The sequence below is a fragment of the Ctenopharyngodon idella genome, chromosome 17, assembly GCF_019924925.1.
Source record: "Ctenopharyngodon idella isolate HZGC_01 chromosome 17, HZGC01, whole genome shotgun sequence".
In the NCBI taxonomy this organism is placed as follows: Eukaryota; Metazoa; Chordata; class Actinopteri; order Cypriniformes; family Xenocyprididae; genus Ctenopharyngodon; species Ctenopharyngodon idella.
Genome location: NC_067236.1, coordinates 35,606,808 through 35,627,117, shown reverse-complemented (window position 1 = coordinate 35,627,117; position 20,310 = coordinate 35,606,808). Strand labels below are relative to the sequence as shown.

Here is a 20,310-nt window from a genome sequence, read left to right as displayed (position 1 = left end):
TTTAATCTTACAGTCATGACTCTAAACCTGAGGTCTTAAACACACTGAGATCAAATCTGAGAAAGAAGTTTGAGTGTTTGTATGAGGGAATATCAAAGCAGGGAAACCCAACACTCCTGAATGAGATCTACACAGAGCTCTACATCACAGAGAGTGAAAGTGGAGAGATCAATAATGAGCATGAGGTGAGACAGATTGAGACACAGTCCAGGAGAGCAGAAACAGAGGACACACCGATCAAATGCAGTGACATCTTTAGACCTTTACCTGGACAAGACAAACCCATCAGAACTGTGCTGACAAAGGGAGTCGCTGGCATTGGAAAAACAGTCTCTGTGCAGAAGTTCATCCTGGACTGGGCTGAAGGGAAACAGAATCAGGACGTCCAGCTCATATTTCCTCTTCCTTTCAGAGAGATTAACTTGATGAAGGACAAAACACTCAGTCTTTCAGATCTTCTTCGTGTCTTTTTCCCTGAAACAAAAGAAATGGAAATATCCAGTGATAAGTATAAAGTTTCCTTCATCTTTGATGGTCTGGATGAGTGTCGTCTGTCTCTGGATTTTCAGAGCGATGTGAGGTTGTGTGATGTGACTGAATCAGCCTCAGTGGACGTGCTGCTGACGAACCTCATTGCGGGGAATCTGCTTCCCTCTGCTCTCATCTGGATCACCTCCAGACCAGCAGCAGCTGATCTCGTCCCCTCTGAGTGTGTCCATCGAGTGACAGAGGTACGAGGCTTCAGTGACCCACAGAAGCAGGAATACTTCAGGAAGAGAATCAGTGATCGGAGTCTGGCCGACAGGATCATCTCACACCTGAAGTCATCAAGGAGCCTCTTTATTATGTGTCACATCCCAGTGTTCTGCTGGATCTCAGCCACTGTTCTAGAGAAGATGTTGTGGAAATCACAGAAAGGAGAGATTCCCAAGACTCTGACTCAAATGTACACACACTTCCTGATCCTTCAGACCAACATCAAACATGAGAAGGACTATGAGAAGAAAGTGAAAGATGAAGACATGATTGTCAAACTGGGGAAACTGGCATTTCAGCAGCTTGTGAAAGGCAACCTGATCTTCTATGAGGAAGACCTGAGAGAGTGTGGCATTGATGTGACAGAAGCATCAGTGTACTCAGGATTGTGCACTCAGATCTTCAGAGAGGAGTCAGGCTTGTATCAGGGGAAAGTCTTCTGCTTTGTTCATCTGAGCATTCAGGAACATCTAGCAGCTCTATATGTGCATCTCTCCTTTATAAACAAGAACATCAATGTGTTTGACCAGATTACCAAACCAACTAAAGCTTCACTATCTGATCTCCATCAGAGAGCTGTGGATGAGGCTTTAGACAGTAAAAATGGGCATCTGGACCTTTTCCTTCGTTTCCTTCTGGGTCTGTCAGTGGAGTCTAATCAGAGTCTCTTACAAGAACTAAAGACACGGACAGGAAACAGCTCTGACAACAATGAGAAAACAGTTCACTATATCAAAGAGAAGATCAGTGAGAATCCCTCTCCAGATAAATACATCAATCTGTTTCACTGTCTGAATGAACTGGGTGATCTTTCACTAGTGAATGAAGCTGAACCTCATATGAGGTCTGGAGGATTACGTAATGTGAAAATCTCCTCATCTCAGTGGTCAGCTTTAGTTTTTGTGTTGTTGACCTCAGAGCGGACAATGCAGGAGTTTAACCTGAACAGCTTAATTGGATACAAAAATGATCAGTAAGTAACACTGAGTTCAATCATTACAGTCTAAAACATTATGAACAAAGAGAAACAAGAATCTGATAAATCTGTAATCCTGCAGATGTCACACAGAGTTTAGTAGTTCATATTTTTATGTTCTTTTATTTCTCTCTCACACAAACACTCCCAAAAATCACTCCTTCATACCGTAATAAAGCACAGGGATACAAACTTGTCTGTTTTGAATCCAAAATAGGTCATTTGTGTTCATGCACACTGGGCATACGTGTACAAGTGTAAACAGAAATTGCGATGGTTGACATAGTGATAACCATAGCAACGGACAGGACAAAAAAAATCTGATATGTCAAAATAGATCTGTCACTAAGTGTTGTAGTGTGAATGCAGACTAATAGACCTGCCACAACAACACTGACAAGAAAAAGAAACGTTTATCTGACTCCATTTTATTATGACCTCGAATTTAGGTTGGAATGCCAATTGATTATTGACTATTTATATGATCATTTATCTAGATATTTGATTATTCTATTTAACTCTTTACTCTTATTGTACTCGTTCATTCGGTTCTCAGAGTCGCACAGGGTCCTCGCACCAGCTGTTATGCGGGCCCACGATCAAAAACTCTTCAGTCTGATCAATAAGCAGAGGTTACGGCTAAAGCAATTTAACAATGCTGCCCATGCTTGCTATTGTTAAAAGGTACCCATGTAGCCCCATACAATCGCCTATATAAAAACTTGGTTAAAGCTCCGACAGTAATCAGGGGTTATGACCAGTACTATGAGGTAATGTCGCCCCTCGATAGTAATTTATCTGGCCCCTTATAGTTAATAATATAACTATATAACAACTTAATTAAAGCAGAGGCAATGACCAGAGGTTATGACCAGTACACCTTTGTCTAGCCCCATATAGTGAATGCGATTGAATGACAACTTAGTTAAAGTCAAGCAGTTAGTCAGAAATCTAGAATCTCGCCAGATGTGCCCCATGCTCCATACAATCTGAGATCTAGTATGTACTGAACCCTGGTCGTAGATTTACAGTAACAACGGATACATCGTTATCTGCTGAAGTCAATAATTTCAGAGTAAGTCAGAATAAAGCCAAATGTAACAATTTATTAGTCAGGTAAATGTATCATGCCAATTACATAATCAATTCAAAGATGATCAATACAAAACATCAAATGCTCAGAAAAAGAGTAAAATGATGCATACCTGACAGTAGAAAACTGCACATTGCTGAGTGTCCTAGACTCTGATTACAGAATCGCCCCGAGCCTCCTGCAAAATCTCTTTAAACCTTTCGACCTTTTGACCTTTGTACCAGTCATTTCAAATGATACCAAACATGTATAGTGTTGTATGATAACGAAGGAAAGGAAATGTAGATTAAGGCAATGCTGAGGTGTGATTGACTCAGTGCGATTGCGTCTCGGATGGGGATGCTAATTTTGCAAGAGAGAGTTCAAATATTAATTTCCTTTGTTTTCTCAAAGAGTAGCCCAGCATCAGTCTAACATCAGTCTTACAAAAGAAAAAACAAATCTGTGTTGGCAGAATATGTTCAGTAACTTCTTCAGTTAGATACTAATAAAACTTTTTCACATGTCCTTTTTAAAGCAGTGTTTATTGAAGGTATTTAATGTAATATTTACTTATAATATTACTCATAGTATTAATTGTTATTATTAGCATTAATAATTAACATATTTTTTATTTTGAAATAGTGACGCAGTAAATACAGCAGATGAAGTTCTTCAGAAGATGCTGCCTGTGGTTACAGCAACTAGATCAGCTGAGTAAGTAACACTGAGAACAATCATCACTGTGAAAACTTTATAACATTTTTTCACTTAAAAATATAAATTAATGGTTCAACAAAAAATATGAGCATCACACTTCAGCTTTTAAACCCTCCACCTATCTGACCTGCTAGGCTTCTATTGTAAGAGCATTACTGTAAATGTGTTTCTGTTCATTTTTACAAACTGAGACATGATAAAAAGACTTTGTGTTTTAGCTAATGTGTTTTAGCTGAGGTAAATGTATGTTATCTGCAGTGAGTTGAGGCGATCCTAATATTATCCATGTTTCTTTCATGCTATAACTAGTAGTAAAGAGGAAAAGATAACCGGTTCACTCGTGCTCCGCACTGCTGCTTGAACTGAGACACTACAGCGATCTGTCAGCCACATTAAAGAGCGCCAAAAACACATTTATTGTTTGAATTTCTTAATACGTTTGACAGAATTTGAAAGCTGAGATTTTCTTATCAAAAGTGCATCAACTGAAAACAGCACAGACTAAAAGATTGATTCTCTGAATTGATAGACTGATATCAGTTCATAAAAATAAAGATCGTTTAAAATTAGGGATGCTCCGATCGATCGACTGCAGATCGTTATCGGCCGATAATCAGATTCTATTGCTGTGACCCAATTCAGAGGCTGCATCCTTCGAAGGCCGAGTGTGTCACAGTGAAGGCTGTCACAATTAGAAGACTACTCCAAATGTGGCTTTCGTTTGTCGTGAAATGATGGGTACATCAGATAAATCGAAGATCAGTGCTCCGTAGGCTAGACCGTCCCATCTAACAACGCTCATACCGACCTTCGAAGGATGCAGCCTCTGAATTGGGACACAGCTTATGAATCGATCAGGAGTCACTAAAACAGGCCGATCTCACCAACCAAACGCATAATTGATTATGTCAGACTTTAGCGTCACAGTCATTTCATCACCAGTGTGGAGTTATTACACGGTCTCATGAAGCAATGCACTTTTAAGCCTTACGATTTAAGAACATTGTGCAGTAAGAAGTGAAACAGCGCGCATTCGATACGTGCGCATGGTTTCTGAGAGCGGTTCTGAGCGCAGTCAGCGCACACACCTGGAACACATAAAGCTGCTGCTCATACAGAGCGTGAGTACTTACACCTGTTTCACACACACTCCGTCTGCAGTACGTATGCGTTGCAGGAGCAGCACGCGCATATTGTGCTTTCACGTATGTCGCGTTTGCAGTGTGCAGCTGATCCGTGGCTGCAGTGGCGTAGGCAGAATTTTATTTTTGGCCGGGCCTGGGCAAAAGTGAGCGGGCACTTTCACGTAGGGTCCTATAGCCTACATATTTCTTATAGCCAAAAGCAAACTAACGGACTAGGGGTGTGCGATATTGACAAAAAATTATATCTTGATATTATCTGAGATTTTCTCGATAACGATAATTAGACGATATTTTGCTGAGTGTGTTTTTGTGTTGGTACCTTGGCAGGTTTTTCCCGTGGGCAGCTGACTCCTAAAGTTTTTGATATTCTTCATATTTTGTGCGGTGGTTAGTTTGCAGCAGTGACTGAAATAATCTTTTCCAATAAGTTTAAAATGATTTTTTACCTTTTACCATTTTTACCTTTATTTAATTATAACCTAATTAAATTTATGCCTCATCTTTTGTGTCAAATTAATTAACAAATCTTTTGTGTCATTTAATCAAATTCAATTAGAACAATAAGATACACTAGGGCTGTTACCAATCAAATGAAATCTATATCAACAAAATTAATCTTTGCAATGCAGTGGAAACACAGAAACTGCATCTAAAGTGCTTTTATATGCATTTATACACACTGTTTGATGCAGTTCAGAGCTGACAAATGCATTTAAACTGCAGTTACAAATGCATAATGTTTTAAACATAAAACGCTGAATATTGATATTTTTAAATTATTAAAAATGAAAAGATGCTTTAAATGTGACATCAGTTGGCAGCAAGTCACTGTCAATTAGTCATTAGTTTCAGCCGATTCATTCAAACGGCTGATTCTTTCAGGAACAAAGCTTATCATAAACTAGCGCTGAGCCCAATCTGCCCTACCTAAACTTTCAGCCAGGAGTCGCTACTGATATTGAGTCCGTTATAGGGGTGTGAGATAATATTGTGATTGTTGTTTTAACGATATGCGATCTGAAATTATCGAGTATTTCTCTCACTTTACAAAAACATACACAGAGAGTCGCACGCATCGCATACACTACGTGATGTAACGTTAGTCTAGTAGGTTAGACTAGTGCGCTGGCGCATTTAGAGTGCACGCTTTCACTGTGTGATTAAAACATTTGTAATGCACCCAATATTGAAGATAAGGGGGTAAAAGTACATCTGTATATGTCTTAAATATTTATATCATTTAATCAATATCACATGAAGAGTGCAGTTTTTCTCCAAATATCAACATGATTACAAATGTGATATTGATTTCATACAACAGTTCAAAAAACAAGAAGTTAATATTTAGTGACTTACATTTTAGATACAATATTGCCTATTTTCGCTCTATTTCGCCAACAAAAATATTTCCAAACAAAGCTGCAGGAGTCAGGACTGATTTGCGTGTCTAAGCAACACACGGCGGTGAATGAACGAATCGTTTGAATGAATGATTCAGTGATTCACACTTTAAACATTTTGTAAGCTTTATATCCTGATCGCTGAACACATCAGACACACTTTTGGCAGAATTCTAATGTCCTTGCGTTATTCAGCCTGAGGGTGGCGCTCTATCGATGATTGACAGACTTTAGTTCACACGACAAACGCATAGAATGCCATCTTAGAATTGCCTTAATGTAGTATTTATTGTGTCCAAATGTTGTTTTAGAATATTACAAGTTAGAAGTTCCAGTGAGGAAAACAAAGTCACGTCTTTTCTCAGAACAAACATAAAACAAACACAGCAGAACTACTGTATAAAGGCTATTCACATGAGCACGTTTAAATTAAAAGATTTCTACTTTCATTAATCTGATACGCTACTCCACATAGGAAGAACAGATATGCCAACTAGTTATTGACCTGAAGCAGACACATATCTGAAGCGGACTGATATCGTCTTGGTCTGGAGTGAGGTTTATGTAAGGTAACGTGAAAATAAGCGGCAGTCTGAAATCTGCCCCAATGGCGCTCTATGACAGCGCGCTGCAGTTCCATTTTTCACCACAGATTTACATCATAGACTGTAAAACAATATGGATGTGACGTCACCTGTAGATTTCTGAAGAGCATTTTTGAAGTGAAAATGAGGCCGCTGCCATCTTAGCAACGCGTCACTGCACGTCACTTTTCTAAAATCAAAATAAAACGAACACCTCAAAGTTGCAATAAATCAAGGTAAACACAACAGCCTTTTAAACATCTACAAACATCTCAGTTAGGCTCAGGTGCTCAAAAAGAGCATAAGGAAACCAATATCCTTCAAAAAGTTCTCTTCAATATAACGGATACATAAAATTAAAAAGTCAAAGTCTGCTTACACTGGACGTGCTGGTTTGGGCCTCATCACCGGCTGCAACCACATCCTCATATATGCTCTCAAATATGAAACACCTGCGATTCAGCAACTACCTGCACATGCACTCACATTTGTGTAAAGTAGCCTTGTTGGCAAGTTTGGGTGAGTAAAGGTAAAGCACACAAGATATAGTTCCTTCAATGTCCTGTAGATGGCAATATTGCCTTTTTTTGTAGCAGAAATAAACTGCAGCAGAAAAAGTTAGGTGCCATGCAAAATGTAACAAATAATTGCATAACTTATTACAAATGTATTAGAGTAAAGAGTACATATTTATTAAAAAATGTAGACAAGTAGAGAGTAAAAGTTGCTAATAACTTTGATACTCAGAAACAGGTACAAAATAGTCACAACCTTAAGTACACTAACTAGGGGAGAGCGGGGCACAACCTAATGCTTTTTGACTTTCTCAGTTTGTGTAAATCTACTTAGGGTTCAGAGAATTGATTTTGTTCCACATTAATTTCACACATGTCTGCTACAAATATGTCATTAATGCAGTGTATGCTTTTTTCTTTATTTACCCCGAAAGAAGAGAAGTGAAATGTGACAACATGCCCCATAGGTGGGGCACACTGTAACATGACCATATGACAGCTTAAAATGTTATCTGATCTAATCAAAATAATATACATGATAAACTAAAATATTTTATCATTAAAAGACAATTATTATTTCTTTCTAGGGCTGCAACAAACGATTATTTTGATAATCGATTAATCGACTAATCGCAGATTATTACACTGATTAATCAGTATGCTTTGATAGATTATTCCACTTTAGCAATGAGTTAAAATATTGAGTTATACTTTAACTAATAAATAAAAATCACTTCAGCTTTTAGACGAGCCAGTACCAGTGCTGAACATTGCTTAAAATAATATTTTATGAATGTTCAGGTTCTTCCTCTCAGTCTTTATTCACCTTTTCTTCATGGTATCTCAACAGATATTCATAAAAGTTAATTATGCCAATTGTATTGGTAACTGTATAGAATAGCATAGCTCTAATAGCGGAGCACATTGTGACGCAGTGTTACAACGAACCCGATCTGTGCAACTGGAATTTAAACTTGGTTAGTGTCTTCTGCTAGTTAGTGAAACATTAAAGAACTAACAGATTGGAGATTAAAATAATAGCAGATTTGTCTGATTTTAAATAAACAAAAAAATATAGATGAAAAATTAACACTTTTGCTATTGTTAAATAAATATTCAGTGATATCTTCCAAAGATTTCTGAATTATGGCGCAATTTTTTTCTCTATATTTTGCCGATATGGCAACTAGTAAATACACTAATTTTCATCATGCTAGCATGTGTGGAAGTATTTAAACCATGTGTGTTACAACTAACCCCGCTTTAGGTTGTGCCCCACGCTTCCCTAATTACATTTACACAAACACACTCCTGGTTTTGGGAAACAGACTGTAATTTTAGGATGATTCATACAATTGTTTCTACAAGGTTTATGATGCTTTTGGGAAATGTGGCCCTGTAAGTTTTGATCTGAGAGAGTGAAGAGTGTGTCATTGTTCTCTACAGGTTGAGGTATTGTGGTGTCACAGATGAAGGTTGTGCTGCTCTGGCTTCAGCTCTGAGATCAAACCCCTCACACCTGAGAAAACTGTATCTGTCTAGGAATAAACTAGGAGACTCGGGAGTGAAGCTGATTTCTGCTGTACTGGAGAATCCTCACTGTAAACTGGAGAAACTGAGGTAAGATCATACGCGACTCTGACATGAAACTGTGTCACTGTGAATTTTGCAATTTCAATAATTCATAAAGTAACATTAAAATGGAATAGAATTCAGGGAAAAATATTATTACATTCATTCATTCAAATTACCTTTCATGAATTTAAAGGGTTAGTTCACTCAAAAATGATTTTTTTTAACCTGTTAGCCAGTTAGTCATGATTAAAATAAAGTTTATGTAATATATGTGTGTGTACGGTGTATATTTGTTTTGTATTTATACATATACATGTATATATTTAGGGACAATATAAAAATATAAAAATCAACTAGATAAAACAGTTTGTAGACAAACTTTAAGTTGTCTTGAAAAAGCCGGTCCAGAAAGTTTGAAGAAGTTTTAAAAGTTTGTAGTTTGAAGCTTTTCAGTTTGAAATAGTTAAAGTTTTAGAATTGTAGTTTTAAAAGCTAGATAGATAGATAGATAGATTTTAATTTGCTATGTGATTGCTAGGGTACTCGGGGTGGTTGCTAGGGTGTTGCTATGCGGTTGCTAAGGTATCCTGGGTGGTTGCTAGGGTGTTGCTCTGCGGTTGCTAGGGTACTCATGGTGGTTGCTAAGGTATCCTGGGTGGTTGCTAGGGTGTCAGATAGATAGATAGATAGATAGATAGATATATATATAGATAGATTTAGCTTGACAGATAGATAGATAGATCTATTTAGATAGATAGATAGATAGATAGATAGATAGATAGATTAATGAGTTTGAATGAGTTTAAATGGCTTAGAAACAGGAATGGCAGTTTAATTGAGTCTGTGTGTTTGAATTTGAATTTTGACAGTTGGACGGAATGTTCAGATCAGCCAAGGCAGTTCAATGAAAGTCAATGGGATTTTTCCAAGATTTAATCAGCATTTTTAGGAAAACCGTAAGTCTGATCAGTCTGAAAAGATAAGGCAACTCGAGTCAGCTTGAACAGTCTAGGAGGAGTAGCATTTAGAAATGTTAGTCTAAGAAGAAGAAGAAGAATAATCTTAAATAGAAGATCAGTGAGTGGGCTTTTTCAAGCCAACTTAATAAATATTTATATATAATTTAAATTATATAAATATATACATGTAAATATTTCTTAAATATATACATGTATGTGTTTATAAACAAAGTAAATATACACAGTACACACACATATATTACATAAACTTTTATTTTGGATGTGATTAATCGTTGAACAGCTCTAGATAAACCATATATTATTGCAATCATGTGTTTATTGTCTCCAAACCGTTTCTCTCTGCATGTTATAGTGATCTCTGGATCTCTGATCATTGTTTATGTTAAGAGATTTCCTGGAATGTCACATGATATGGCTGTACTTCTAGTCTCACTCTTGGGGCTCTATCATACACCCGGCGCAACGCAAGAGTTTGTTGCTAGTTTCAGCCTGATGCAGTCTGTGTGACGTCTACGTCACGTCTGCGCCTTAAATTGAATGGAATAAATAGCAGAATAAAAACTAAGACTTTGAGTGAGACGTTCACTGAGATGAGTGCATGTAGCAAAGTTATATTAAAGAGCCATTCGGAACGACATAGACATGAACACATAAACTTCATCTCTAGAGCTGCTCTGAGAGTCACTTCATGAGCATTTTACCGTTTAATTTGAGAAAAAACTATTGTCATATCATATACACACATAAACTTCAAGATCACAGCAACCCGTCAAAATAAAAGTTCAGTTTAACTTGTAACAGAAACAGAGCCATGTTACTATTACTATGTACTATGTAGTCTACTATTGTATTACTATTGTACGGTATTAAATATTTCTTAATGACAATGTAATACTACTACTAGTACAATAATTATTAAGACTTTAGTTTTGAAGTATGGGGAGAGCAGGGACGAAAGTAGCCTACCATTTTTCACAAAAATGTAATTTTGAAAGATAATGTTTTAGACAGCGATATATTTTTGCTGTGGTCAGTAACTCACAGGTGTGGTCTATCAATACCAGGTGGTATTTTGTACAAATGTAGAACGGCTTCAGTATAATTTCACTTTGAACATAAATTGCACATTGTTACTTTCAACCCCGTCAGTTGGGACGAAAGTAACACACAGGTGGGTCAAAAGTAACAACAACACAAGCTAGATTTTTTGTGTTAGTCTTGTTTTTATTAAATATACCTGACTATGACCTTGTTAATATGTAACTGCAAACATATTTTGTCCTTTATCTTTGCAAAAAAATATTAAATTACATTTTCATTTAAAATTGAGAATTTCAGTTTCATCAAACGTTTCAAAAGTAACCCGACAGAACAAACTTGAATTGTTTAGAATATTTTTTTTTTGGCAATGTCAATTTATTTTATAAAACATTTTTCAACAGTATGAACAATATGAAAACTAAATTAAATTAGCATAATATAAATTCTCAACATAGTGTAACAGTCATGTTTCCAATCCAGCTGTTTTTATGCATAAATTCAAAATATAAATTCATAAAAACATCTGAATGGAAACACTGCAAATTCATAGGTGGATGTGGAAAAGCTAAGGTATGGCTAAAAACTAAATGTGACTATGGTAAATGTAAACAGATTGAGTGAATAAATGGTGACATACAGAAATCAGCAACAGATATGTCCAGAAACGCCCTCTCATGAACATCTGGCTGAATCAGACCTCTGTCTGTCTTTCTGACCCTCACTCTTGGCATATTCTGCTAGTATAATATGACATAAACATGTTTTAATAAATGCTGCACCGCAGAGAAAGCCACCACATTAGCAGAGGGACAAAAGAAACAAGTGTTACTTTCATCCCAACAGGAACTCCTGACATTTAAACCCGATTTACTTTCATACTGAAAAGTTCGGAGAAGGCAAACTTCAGGATGTTACAGCACTAAATAACCTGTAGATTGATCATTATTGTGACACATGAAATGAGAAACACAACTTGTAATTAGAAAAAAATGTACCGCTTCAGCAGTTTATTTACCGTATTCAAAAACTGCTTTCCGGTCCTAACCGCGGGAAACAATGATGAAATCACATGATGTTTGGCAGCTCCGTCAAGGGTTGCGTGCTGAACGTGTCTTAACTTGGAACGCAAATGTAGTCAGAGCTCTGAGAAAATTGCTTTGTTACTTTCATCCCGCGTTACTTTCGTCCCGGTTCTCCACTAATAATCACACAATTTTACAGTAACCCTCTAGCGGCAGTTGCACAGAACTTTGAAATTGGCCGTGAAGCAACCGTTACCCTCGCCATGGTAAACTGAACGATTTTAATGAATGTAACGTTAATGCATGTATGAATATATCCACACAAAGCAAATGAGCCTCAATACATCTAAAATAAAAACATAGTAGATTTTATAGAGCTAATTAATATAAAAATGTATTTAATAATTATAAAAAAAAAATTCTGACCTAATTATTAATAATAACTGCCATTTTACAGAAATAGTGTTTACAGAATAATGCGAAAGTGTTAAAATATAGAGAATGAGGAGTTACGTCATGATGTTTTCACTCCGCGTTGCATTTTGGGAAGGCGCCGCCATATTAGCAGGATACGGTATCTGTTGCTATGGTAACCTCGACTGCAGCCCGAGATAAAGACCAACAGAGAGAGAGAGAGCAGAATAATTTAATAAATAAATTACAGCGCAGTTTTATGGGAAGAAATGGAGAAGGAGAAGGTGAAAGGAAAGGGGCTCTATCAGGAGAGACTAAATAACAGCGCCGACCAGCGTCATTTAGAGAAAATGCTTGACATTAACAGCATCGAGCCGTACGACCTGCCAGCTACAGAACTGATGAAATGATGCTTATCTGATGCTTAACATCCCAACAGACTATCTAAAAGTGAATGAGTCTTTACTTTATAGAATGTACAGTAGAAATAAAGAAGAAGAAAGTAACAGAATTGCTCAGGGCAGCCACTGGTCAAATGAGTCCCCTATGCTGAACTTCAGTTGCCCTCTTGGTTGAAATCTCTTTCTGGGGGTGGGTGGGGTGTTGATGGTGCCCATAGAGGGTGGGATGGTGTCCCCTTAGTTAGTGCCCTACACAGACCACATATTCAGCGTATATGAAACAGTGGTAGAGGAATCGGTGTAGTAAAAGCTTTACATGAATTTAAATGAAATTGCTGCCATTGATCAACAAAGGAATTGTGATATAAAAACTATATGAATTGAGAGAAAAAAAGTAAGAATTGTGAGATAAAAAGTCACAATTGCCTTTTTATTTTCTATTCATGGCAGAAATAAGCTTTCATAGGTTCATCATGTGTAAAAGAGGAAAACTATAGAGACGCACAATCCAGCACACAATCTTACTCCTCTCCCCTAACTCTTCTTCTACCTTGTCCTGATCCAACTCTTCTTCTCCTTCATCTATTCCTCTCCCTCACCCAGACATTTTTTCTCTCTCTGCTCCTCTGTGTTGTTCTTCATCCACACTGAACAATGAGTCTGTGTCTATTTTACTGTATGTCCATGTAATGAAAGAGCTTCAACATCTGACTATTCCTCCAACTGAGATTAGAATCTGCTATTTCTCAATATTTCTCAATATCTGCTAATTATAAATGCTTATCAATTGTTTCAGTATTTGTTTTCTAGATTTTTTCAATACTTTTGAGCTGCTGTTGGTACAGAAGTAGGTTTTATACTATATTTAAAGATTGTAACATTGGGTCTTCATTTCTGTCATGCTGTGTTTAAGCATTTGTAAATAAGATCAGAAAGAAATTTAAGCCTTCTAGAAACGTGTTAATTGACTGCATTTTGTGTGAAAACGACATGAATTATGGTAAGGTCACAACAGACGGATGTTGTGCTAATTGTGTTTAGAGTTTTGAAAATGTGATACAGATTGGAGAAAAGTGTGTTAGAAATTGAAAAAAAAACATGAATAGAAGAACATGAAGAACATGAATTCATCCTTAATGACCATCACATCCATCTTTTTTCTGTGATCATCTTTCCATATTATTTAATGTGATAATTTGTTAACATAATTTCTTATATTCAGTTTTTATATTAGCTTTCCCTCTCACTCAAACACACACACACACACACAAACGTAGTAAAACTCATATCAAACATGGGGATTTGTGCTTTTGTTTTGGTTTCTTTTTAATAATGAAGTTTCTGTTGATCTGATCTGAGAGAGTGAAGAGTGTGTCATTGTTCTCTACAGGTTGGAGGATTGTGGTGTCACAGATGAAGGTTGTGCTGCTCTGGCTTCAGCTCTGAGATCAAACCCCTCACACCTGAGAAAACTGTATCTGTCTAGGAATAAACTAGGAGACTCGGGAGTGAAGATGATTTCTGCTGTGCTGGAGAATCCTCACTGTAAACTGGAGGATCTGAGGTAAGATCATCTCTATCATAAAGACTGGAAGTGAATAAGGATTAATATGTAGATAGTGCATACAAAATATCCTTTGGCGTAAACCCCATCCGGCGGTTCAGTGACAGATTCCTGCTTGAACCGTCAGATCCTGCCGGCAGTAGAAGCAAGGGGTGAGGAGTCTACCTAAAAAAAAGAAAATTTAGATCTAAATATATTATTATCCTGCAAAAGAAAGTAAAACTAACAGTTTGTAGGGGAATTTTACAGTTAAAGACCCAAAAGACCAGATATGATGAATAAAGACCCGGAGTCAGAGTTAAAAAAATAATAAATTGAAGATAATTTTAGTGAAGAATAGTTTGCAGTTTCATCAGCAGAAGCCAGCTTCAAGTCTCAAAAGGAGTTTGTAGGCCGCTCTGCGTACATTCACATTTCCACAACAATTATACTCTAACAGAGTCAACTAACTACGTCATTACTTCAGGTTGAATGATTCTGATTGGCTAAGAAAAATCTTCCACACATGGACAGATATTCAGAAGCATATCTCCATTCGTCACGATGCTGACGAGGGGACCCTGGATTTAGGCACTGGATGTCCTTTTGGGGTCATGACATGGCGTCTGCTGGTCTCAAGAAGAGTGCCAGTTGTCCACCAGTACAAAGGACCTGCACAGAACACTTAGCGCACATACACAGATACACATGATTCACAGCTTCTTCAAGGTTGAAGTTGATCTGAGCTCTGCTCTGAGCAGGAAACTTTCCCAAAACATACTGATAACATGTTCTTTTCTCTCAGTGAGAGGTACAGACAATATTCAAAAATATTTTCTAGTGTTTGAAAAGGAAAAGAAATGCTTTAACATACGTTGAAGAAGTCATTCAAATAATTTAACAGAAAGATAAATCTTGGTTAATAACTTAAAAGATATATATTAAAGCGGCAGTGGATTCCAGAATCCACCCCTTCAGTCCCCCTTAAAGGCCAATGTGGAGTCCTAAACACCACATCTGGTCTAACAATTTAGGCCGCTTCAATATTTTACATTGTTGACCCATGCTCCCCTGGCAGGTTAAAATGGTATAAAATAGACAATAGGTTTTCTGTTGAAGGACTTAACTAGAACAGAATATTCTACAGAGCACGTAGTGCATGATTGACCTTCAGTCCTTACACATATTTGTCTTTACATCAATCCTGGCTATTTGGTTTATCATCAAATTCCTTGACTACAAAACAAATACATATTTATTCTCTGGAAGCCGGGCTAAATGAGTAAGCACTGTTACTGCATTCCTGGCATGGGCCAGACCCTCAGTCACTCCTCAGATACTAAATACAGACATTTCCTGTAATCATAAACACCAGGATATATACACTGGTTTTTAGAAAACTATAATTTCCAATTTATTATATAATACAAGAAGATGGATCGTAAATCCACTCCTTTCACTATACCCCTTATAGATAATTTTTAAAGATTAAAAACAAACTTGTGGTCTAACTCAAAATAAACGTTAAAAATAAATAAGACCCATCATAATCCATCCAAGTACTTTAAGTCTCTTAAATCATCCTTCAGTTTACAGTCTATAGACATATCATGTACCACCTTAACTGCAGAACATCTTTTAAATCTTTTTTTTAAAAACACCTTTAAAAATAAAAAGAAAAGAAAACAAATTTACATGACCATTTCAATTATCATTTTCAATAAAACAGAGAATTGTTACTTTTACGTAATAACCCTTTTGTTAAGATTTCTTTTCACAACAGATCCATTATAGCCCATAAAAAAAATAATAAATAAATAAATACATAAACCTAAACTTTTTAATCTTAAAACATTTCATCAAAATGACATAACCATCAAAACATATAAATTCAATTATATCAACAACTTGTTTGTTTTGACTGCCATATATCTTTATCATGACATCACTGTTAATCATACTCAATACCTAATTATTTTTAATCCGAAACTCAATTTTCCCAACATTTGACAGTACTCAGACCATGTCAACAGTGCAGCATTCAAAATCAAATAATTAAGACTTCCTTTAAAGTCAGTTTTAAACTCAAATGTCTTGTCAATTATAACTGCTTAGGCTAAATGACCAAAATCTTAACCCTCTTCTTTGGCAGTGATACTTATCATCTCATTAGATTTGCCACTGCACCAAAATCATAAACATAAACACAAAGGGACAGATATTTTTTAAATATAATCTTCCATATCACTTATAAATTATACAAATTTGTGCTATAAGACATTATCTTTAAAGCTGTTTTTTGAAACAGTTTTACATCTTTTTTTCATCACATTAATTTCAACTGCTTTACTTTTTGTTATAATTTTGTCACGGTATTTCTCTATCAAATTGTTAGTCTGTAGATCCAAAAATATATTATCATTGTCTCAGTCCTATTATTATCTCTACTGTTTTGCAGAAACCAAAGTATTATTTTACTCAAATCTCAACCCCTAGGTTACACAGACAGCCTTATAGCTGCTTTCTCCTTCAACCCTTATTACATAAATTGTATTTCTCTAGACATCTAATGTCATGCATCCATTTAATGGATAAAAAATAAAACTTTTATCAGTTATATTCACTCCTCCTTTGTTTGCCCACCGGCCTTCCATAAATTTGAGGGGTTTCTCTGGATAATTTACTAGTGACTTAGCCAATGTGTCACTTTGTCTCTGCCGTCAAATCTTATAACGTTTACGTTTATCATTCTGATCAAACAAAGAAGACAGTGTATAAATTTAGACCCTCAGTTGAATTTAGACAAGGGTTTTTAACCCATGGACGGCAATCTTCAATTCCACAATTCCAATTTATATATAAATGTTCTTAAACATACTAATCCAGAGAGTAATTCAAATCAACATCATAAATGACAAAAGTCATAATTACCATTAGCAGACAGAGCTGGATATCCAATCCACTTAAAGCTCGTCCCATGTTCTGTATCGTCTTTTCATAAGATTCAGTCCGAAATATCGACTTGTCAAAATTTGTCGTTTCACTTAACCCATCTGTAATGATAAAACACTCATTCCAGAGGTTAATGACAGATACACACTGAGGACAGAATATTTCCCCAAACTAACACATACAAAACATAAAGTTCAGCCACCATCACACACACTCACACGAATATGAACCGCTCATTGTCAAGGTTTGCTTTTTGTTTTAATTCTAAAAACATATTTAAACTTTTCCTGTAGGTTTTACTCTTATTCAGTCTCAAAGCATGTCTCTTCACTATAATTTGTTTTTAGAAACGTCAGCTGGGTTGTTTTCGTTCTAATCTCATTGCTTTGTTTAAGCTTTAGCAGGCTGATAACAGACAGACAGAGTACCATCCTTGCCTCCACCCCAGCAGTCTCTCTCTCTTACTGCACAAATAATCTTTTCAACAGAATCACAAGACTAATTTAGACAGAATGTAATGTTAAATTCATTACTATATACAGAATAATCATTAACCAGTTTTAAAAGGAAAATGTATATTGTTCAAATAAAAATCATTACCACAATCTAAAATATTTTATTCTAGGAGGTTATCTTTTGTTTAAATGTTGAATTCACTTAACTTTCTCTTGAATCTGCAAAAGCAGTCTTCATCTTTAACCACCACCATGTCTATGAATTATCCTATGCCATGTCTAATGACCTGCAGGAGTAAAAACTATAATATAGACACAGTTCAAAATAAACACAGCCTCACAGATTCAGGGATTCATAGTACTGCTGAATCTGAAACTTCTATACAGTTCTTGCCAATAGGGCAACCAACATCATGTTAATAAATTTTGCTATTGTCTCCCCAGAAATTACGGACAATCACCTCATGGTCTCAGTCGGCTCTTGAAAGCTCATTCCCATCAGCTCTTTATAAGTAATCTCCTTTTCCTCAGGGTCTTGTCCCCTGACATAGTTGCTTGTCACAATGAAAAACAAGCCATCCTAGTAATGCGGTTTCTGGTGAGTGGTATAGAGGAACATTTTTGGGTCAGACTGCTGTACCTTTCACAGGTCATCCCCCCTTAATGATGCTGCTGGCCTCACAGACATCCGCTCCACTCTCATACCCATCTCACATTAAACACCTCCCTTCAGGGTAGATGCCCAGTGGCGGCGGTGACCCCCTGCCTTATTTGTCCCCTGTCTGGCCAAAGAGGATCTTACCCGTCATTGAGAAATCACCTCGTGCACACTGGTAACCGCTCTTTCCCATCATGAAAACTCTGACAGTTTTCTTCAACAGAATCGTGTGTTTTCTGGAGCTTAGGGAAGTTGCATTCAAGAGCCACCAGAGCCATTGGACTGCCTAATAGTGTTAAAACATTGAGACAGGTTAATGACAGCAGTATTTAATCACTAAAATCCATGAGACATCTTTGTAGCAGCAACATAAAAATGCTGAGATTATACTCAGTGAATTTAGTTTTCACAATTGTCCATTCAGTGTAGTGTTCTGCTACATCTGTAACTCGAGCCATCGGCCCTGCACATGGTGGTGACTAGGATGAGACAAAAAAGTTACTGGTCATAGAATAAATTCGTCAAAATAGTCACTTCTATCATTCAAGGTCTGTATGACCATTTTAAAGACCTCTTTATACTCATTGAGTTTTCCTTTGACAAATTTAACAACAAATTGCCCTCTTTATGGCAATCATTTCTTTTAACATCTCTGTGTCCATGATTTTCAACTGAGACACTGAGCTTCACTATAAATAGCTTGTTATCACTTATGACACAAGCTCAGATAGCAGCTTTTAGCTGACTTTGAATGAGAGAAAGGGAGACTCTTGAGGCATTCAGGACTGGTACACTGCATTTTCATAAACTTGTAACATCAAACTTTACCTATATCTTGTAACTCTGGCCCAGCTTACGACTTTGCCAGATTTAACATGCTTTATATTTGTCATTTACCCACATATGAGGGAATTTAGAAATTACAAACTTCCGATCAGGTCGAGTCTCTGTGACACTGGCAATCCCATTTTTGCCATTTAAACCCTTTATGTCACTTTGACCATCAAAAACTAAATATTTAGAACTTGGAGGTCCTACATCATTTTAGTTATTTACACTACAAAACATACTTGAGACGGTTCAAATATTTTTCCATAAAGTGAAACTTTCAGAACATCCAATCGTCCCTATTTTCATCCTCTACTTACTTTTTATATATTTTTGTAACTCACGTTTTAGATTTATTGTCTGTAATTTTACATTAACCTGTATTTGTCCATTCAATATAAAACTTATTATTATAGATATTTCCTTCAAAAGGAATTCCTTAAGACTACAATCTTATGACCTTATTGTTATCTCATGTTCTTTCTCAGTTTCACAAGCCCATTCTCAGACAGAGTGGAAGTCTCTTTTTTTGTTCCTTTTCTTTCTTTTGTTTACAATATTTGCGAATATGGCCAAGTTTCCCACACTGTCTACACCTTTTAGGTGGTCATTTACAATTAAAGGCGAGATGGCCCTGCTGACCACAATTAAAACACTCCATGTCATCTTTATCACATTGGGTAATCAGATTCAACCATCCCTCAGTTACTTCTGGGATTTTTCCATCAGGGGTTAATGGTACCCCGCCCATTTTACAAATCCATGAATAAGCACAAACAGCTAAAAATGTGAATTTTTCTGGTTCTTTCTTTGTTTGTAGCCAGTCAAGTTGTTGTTTAACTTTCCAATCAGAATCAAAACCCTGACTAACCATTTTCTTAATTAGTTCAACAAATTTCTTTTAAGTGAGAGCTTCAGAGCAGATCTGCTTACAGCGTTTGCTCTCTTCTGTCTCATTATCTGTATCTGGACTGATCAAGTTTCAAAATTTGTCAGCCATATCTTAGTCAAAGTTAATACTCACCTGAAAGAGATGGCAGCGGCGATCTTTGAACAACACAGCTTTGGCTTCTGCGTGATGAAACTGCAAAGTATACTCCAAAATCACAGTTACATATACTGGTCCAATCCAATTAGGGTCACAATCTTTATTTTCGTCAGGATCGTTCCTGATGCATCCTTGACCAACCAACCCTATCCCTATCTCTATTTTGTCATATTTAACTAAAAGCTTAATCTCTAACTTCCTGAATCACTAAATTCGGGGCGCCCC

At 36.5% G+C, this 20,310-nt stretch overlaps 1 protein-coding gene across 4 annotated transcripts in view; it reads left to right on the top strand.

Annotated features, from left to right (window-relative positions):
* Nucleotides 1-20,310, top strand: part of LOC127499178 (NLR family CARD domain-containing protein 3-like) — a 28,866-nt gene that overhangs the window by 1,519 nt on the left and 7,037 nt on the right. The window contains exons 5-9 of one of the 4 annotated variants that reach the window (XM_051869372.1): nt 14-1,729; nt 3,450-3,521; nt 8,615-8,788; nt 13,992-14,165; nt 17,996-18,292. In XM_051869372.1, the coding sequence (XP_051725332.1) occupies nt 14-1,729; nt 3,450-3,521; nt 8,615-8,788; nt 13,992-14,165; nt 17,996-18,215 (2,356 nt within the window). In that variant the 3' untranslated portion in view covers nt 18,216-18,292. Of the gene's footprint in view, nt 1-13; nt 1,730-3,449; nt 3,522-8,614; nt 8,789-13,991; nt 14,166-17,995; nt 18,293-20,310 lie in introns of those variants that run through there. The other 3 variants (XM_051869373.1, XM_051869374.1, XM_051869375.1) reach the window with 3 other exon arrangements.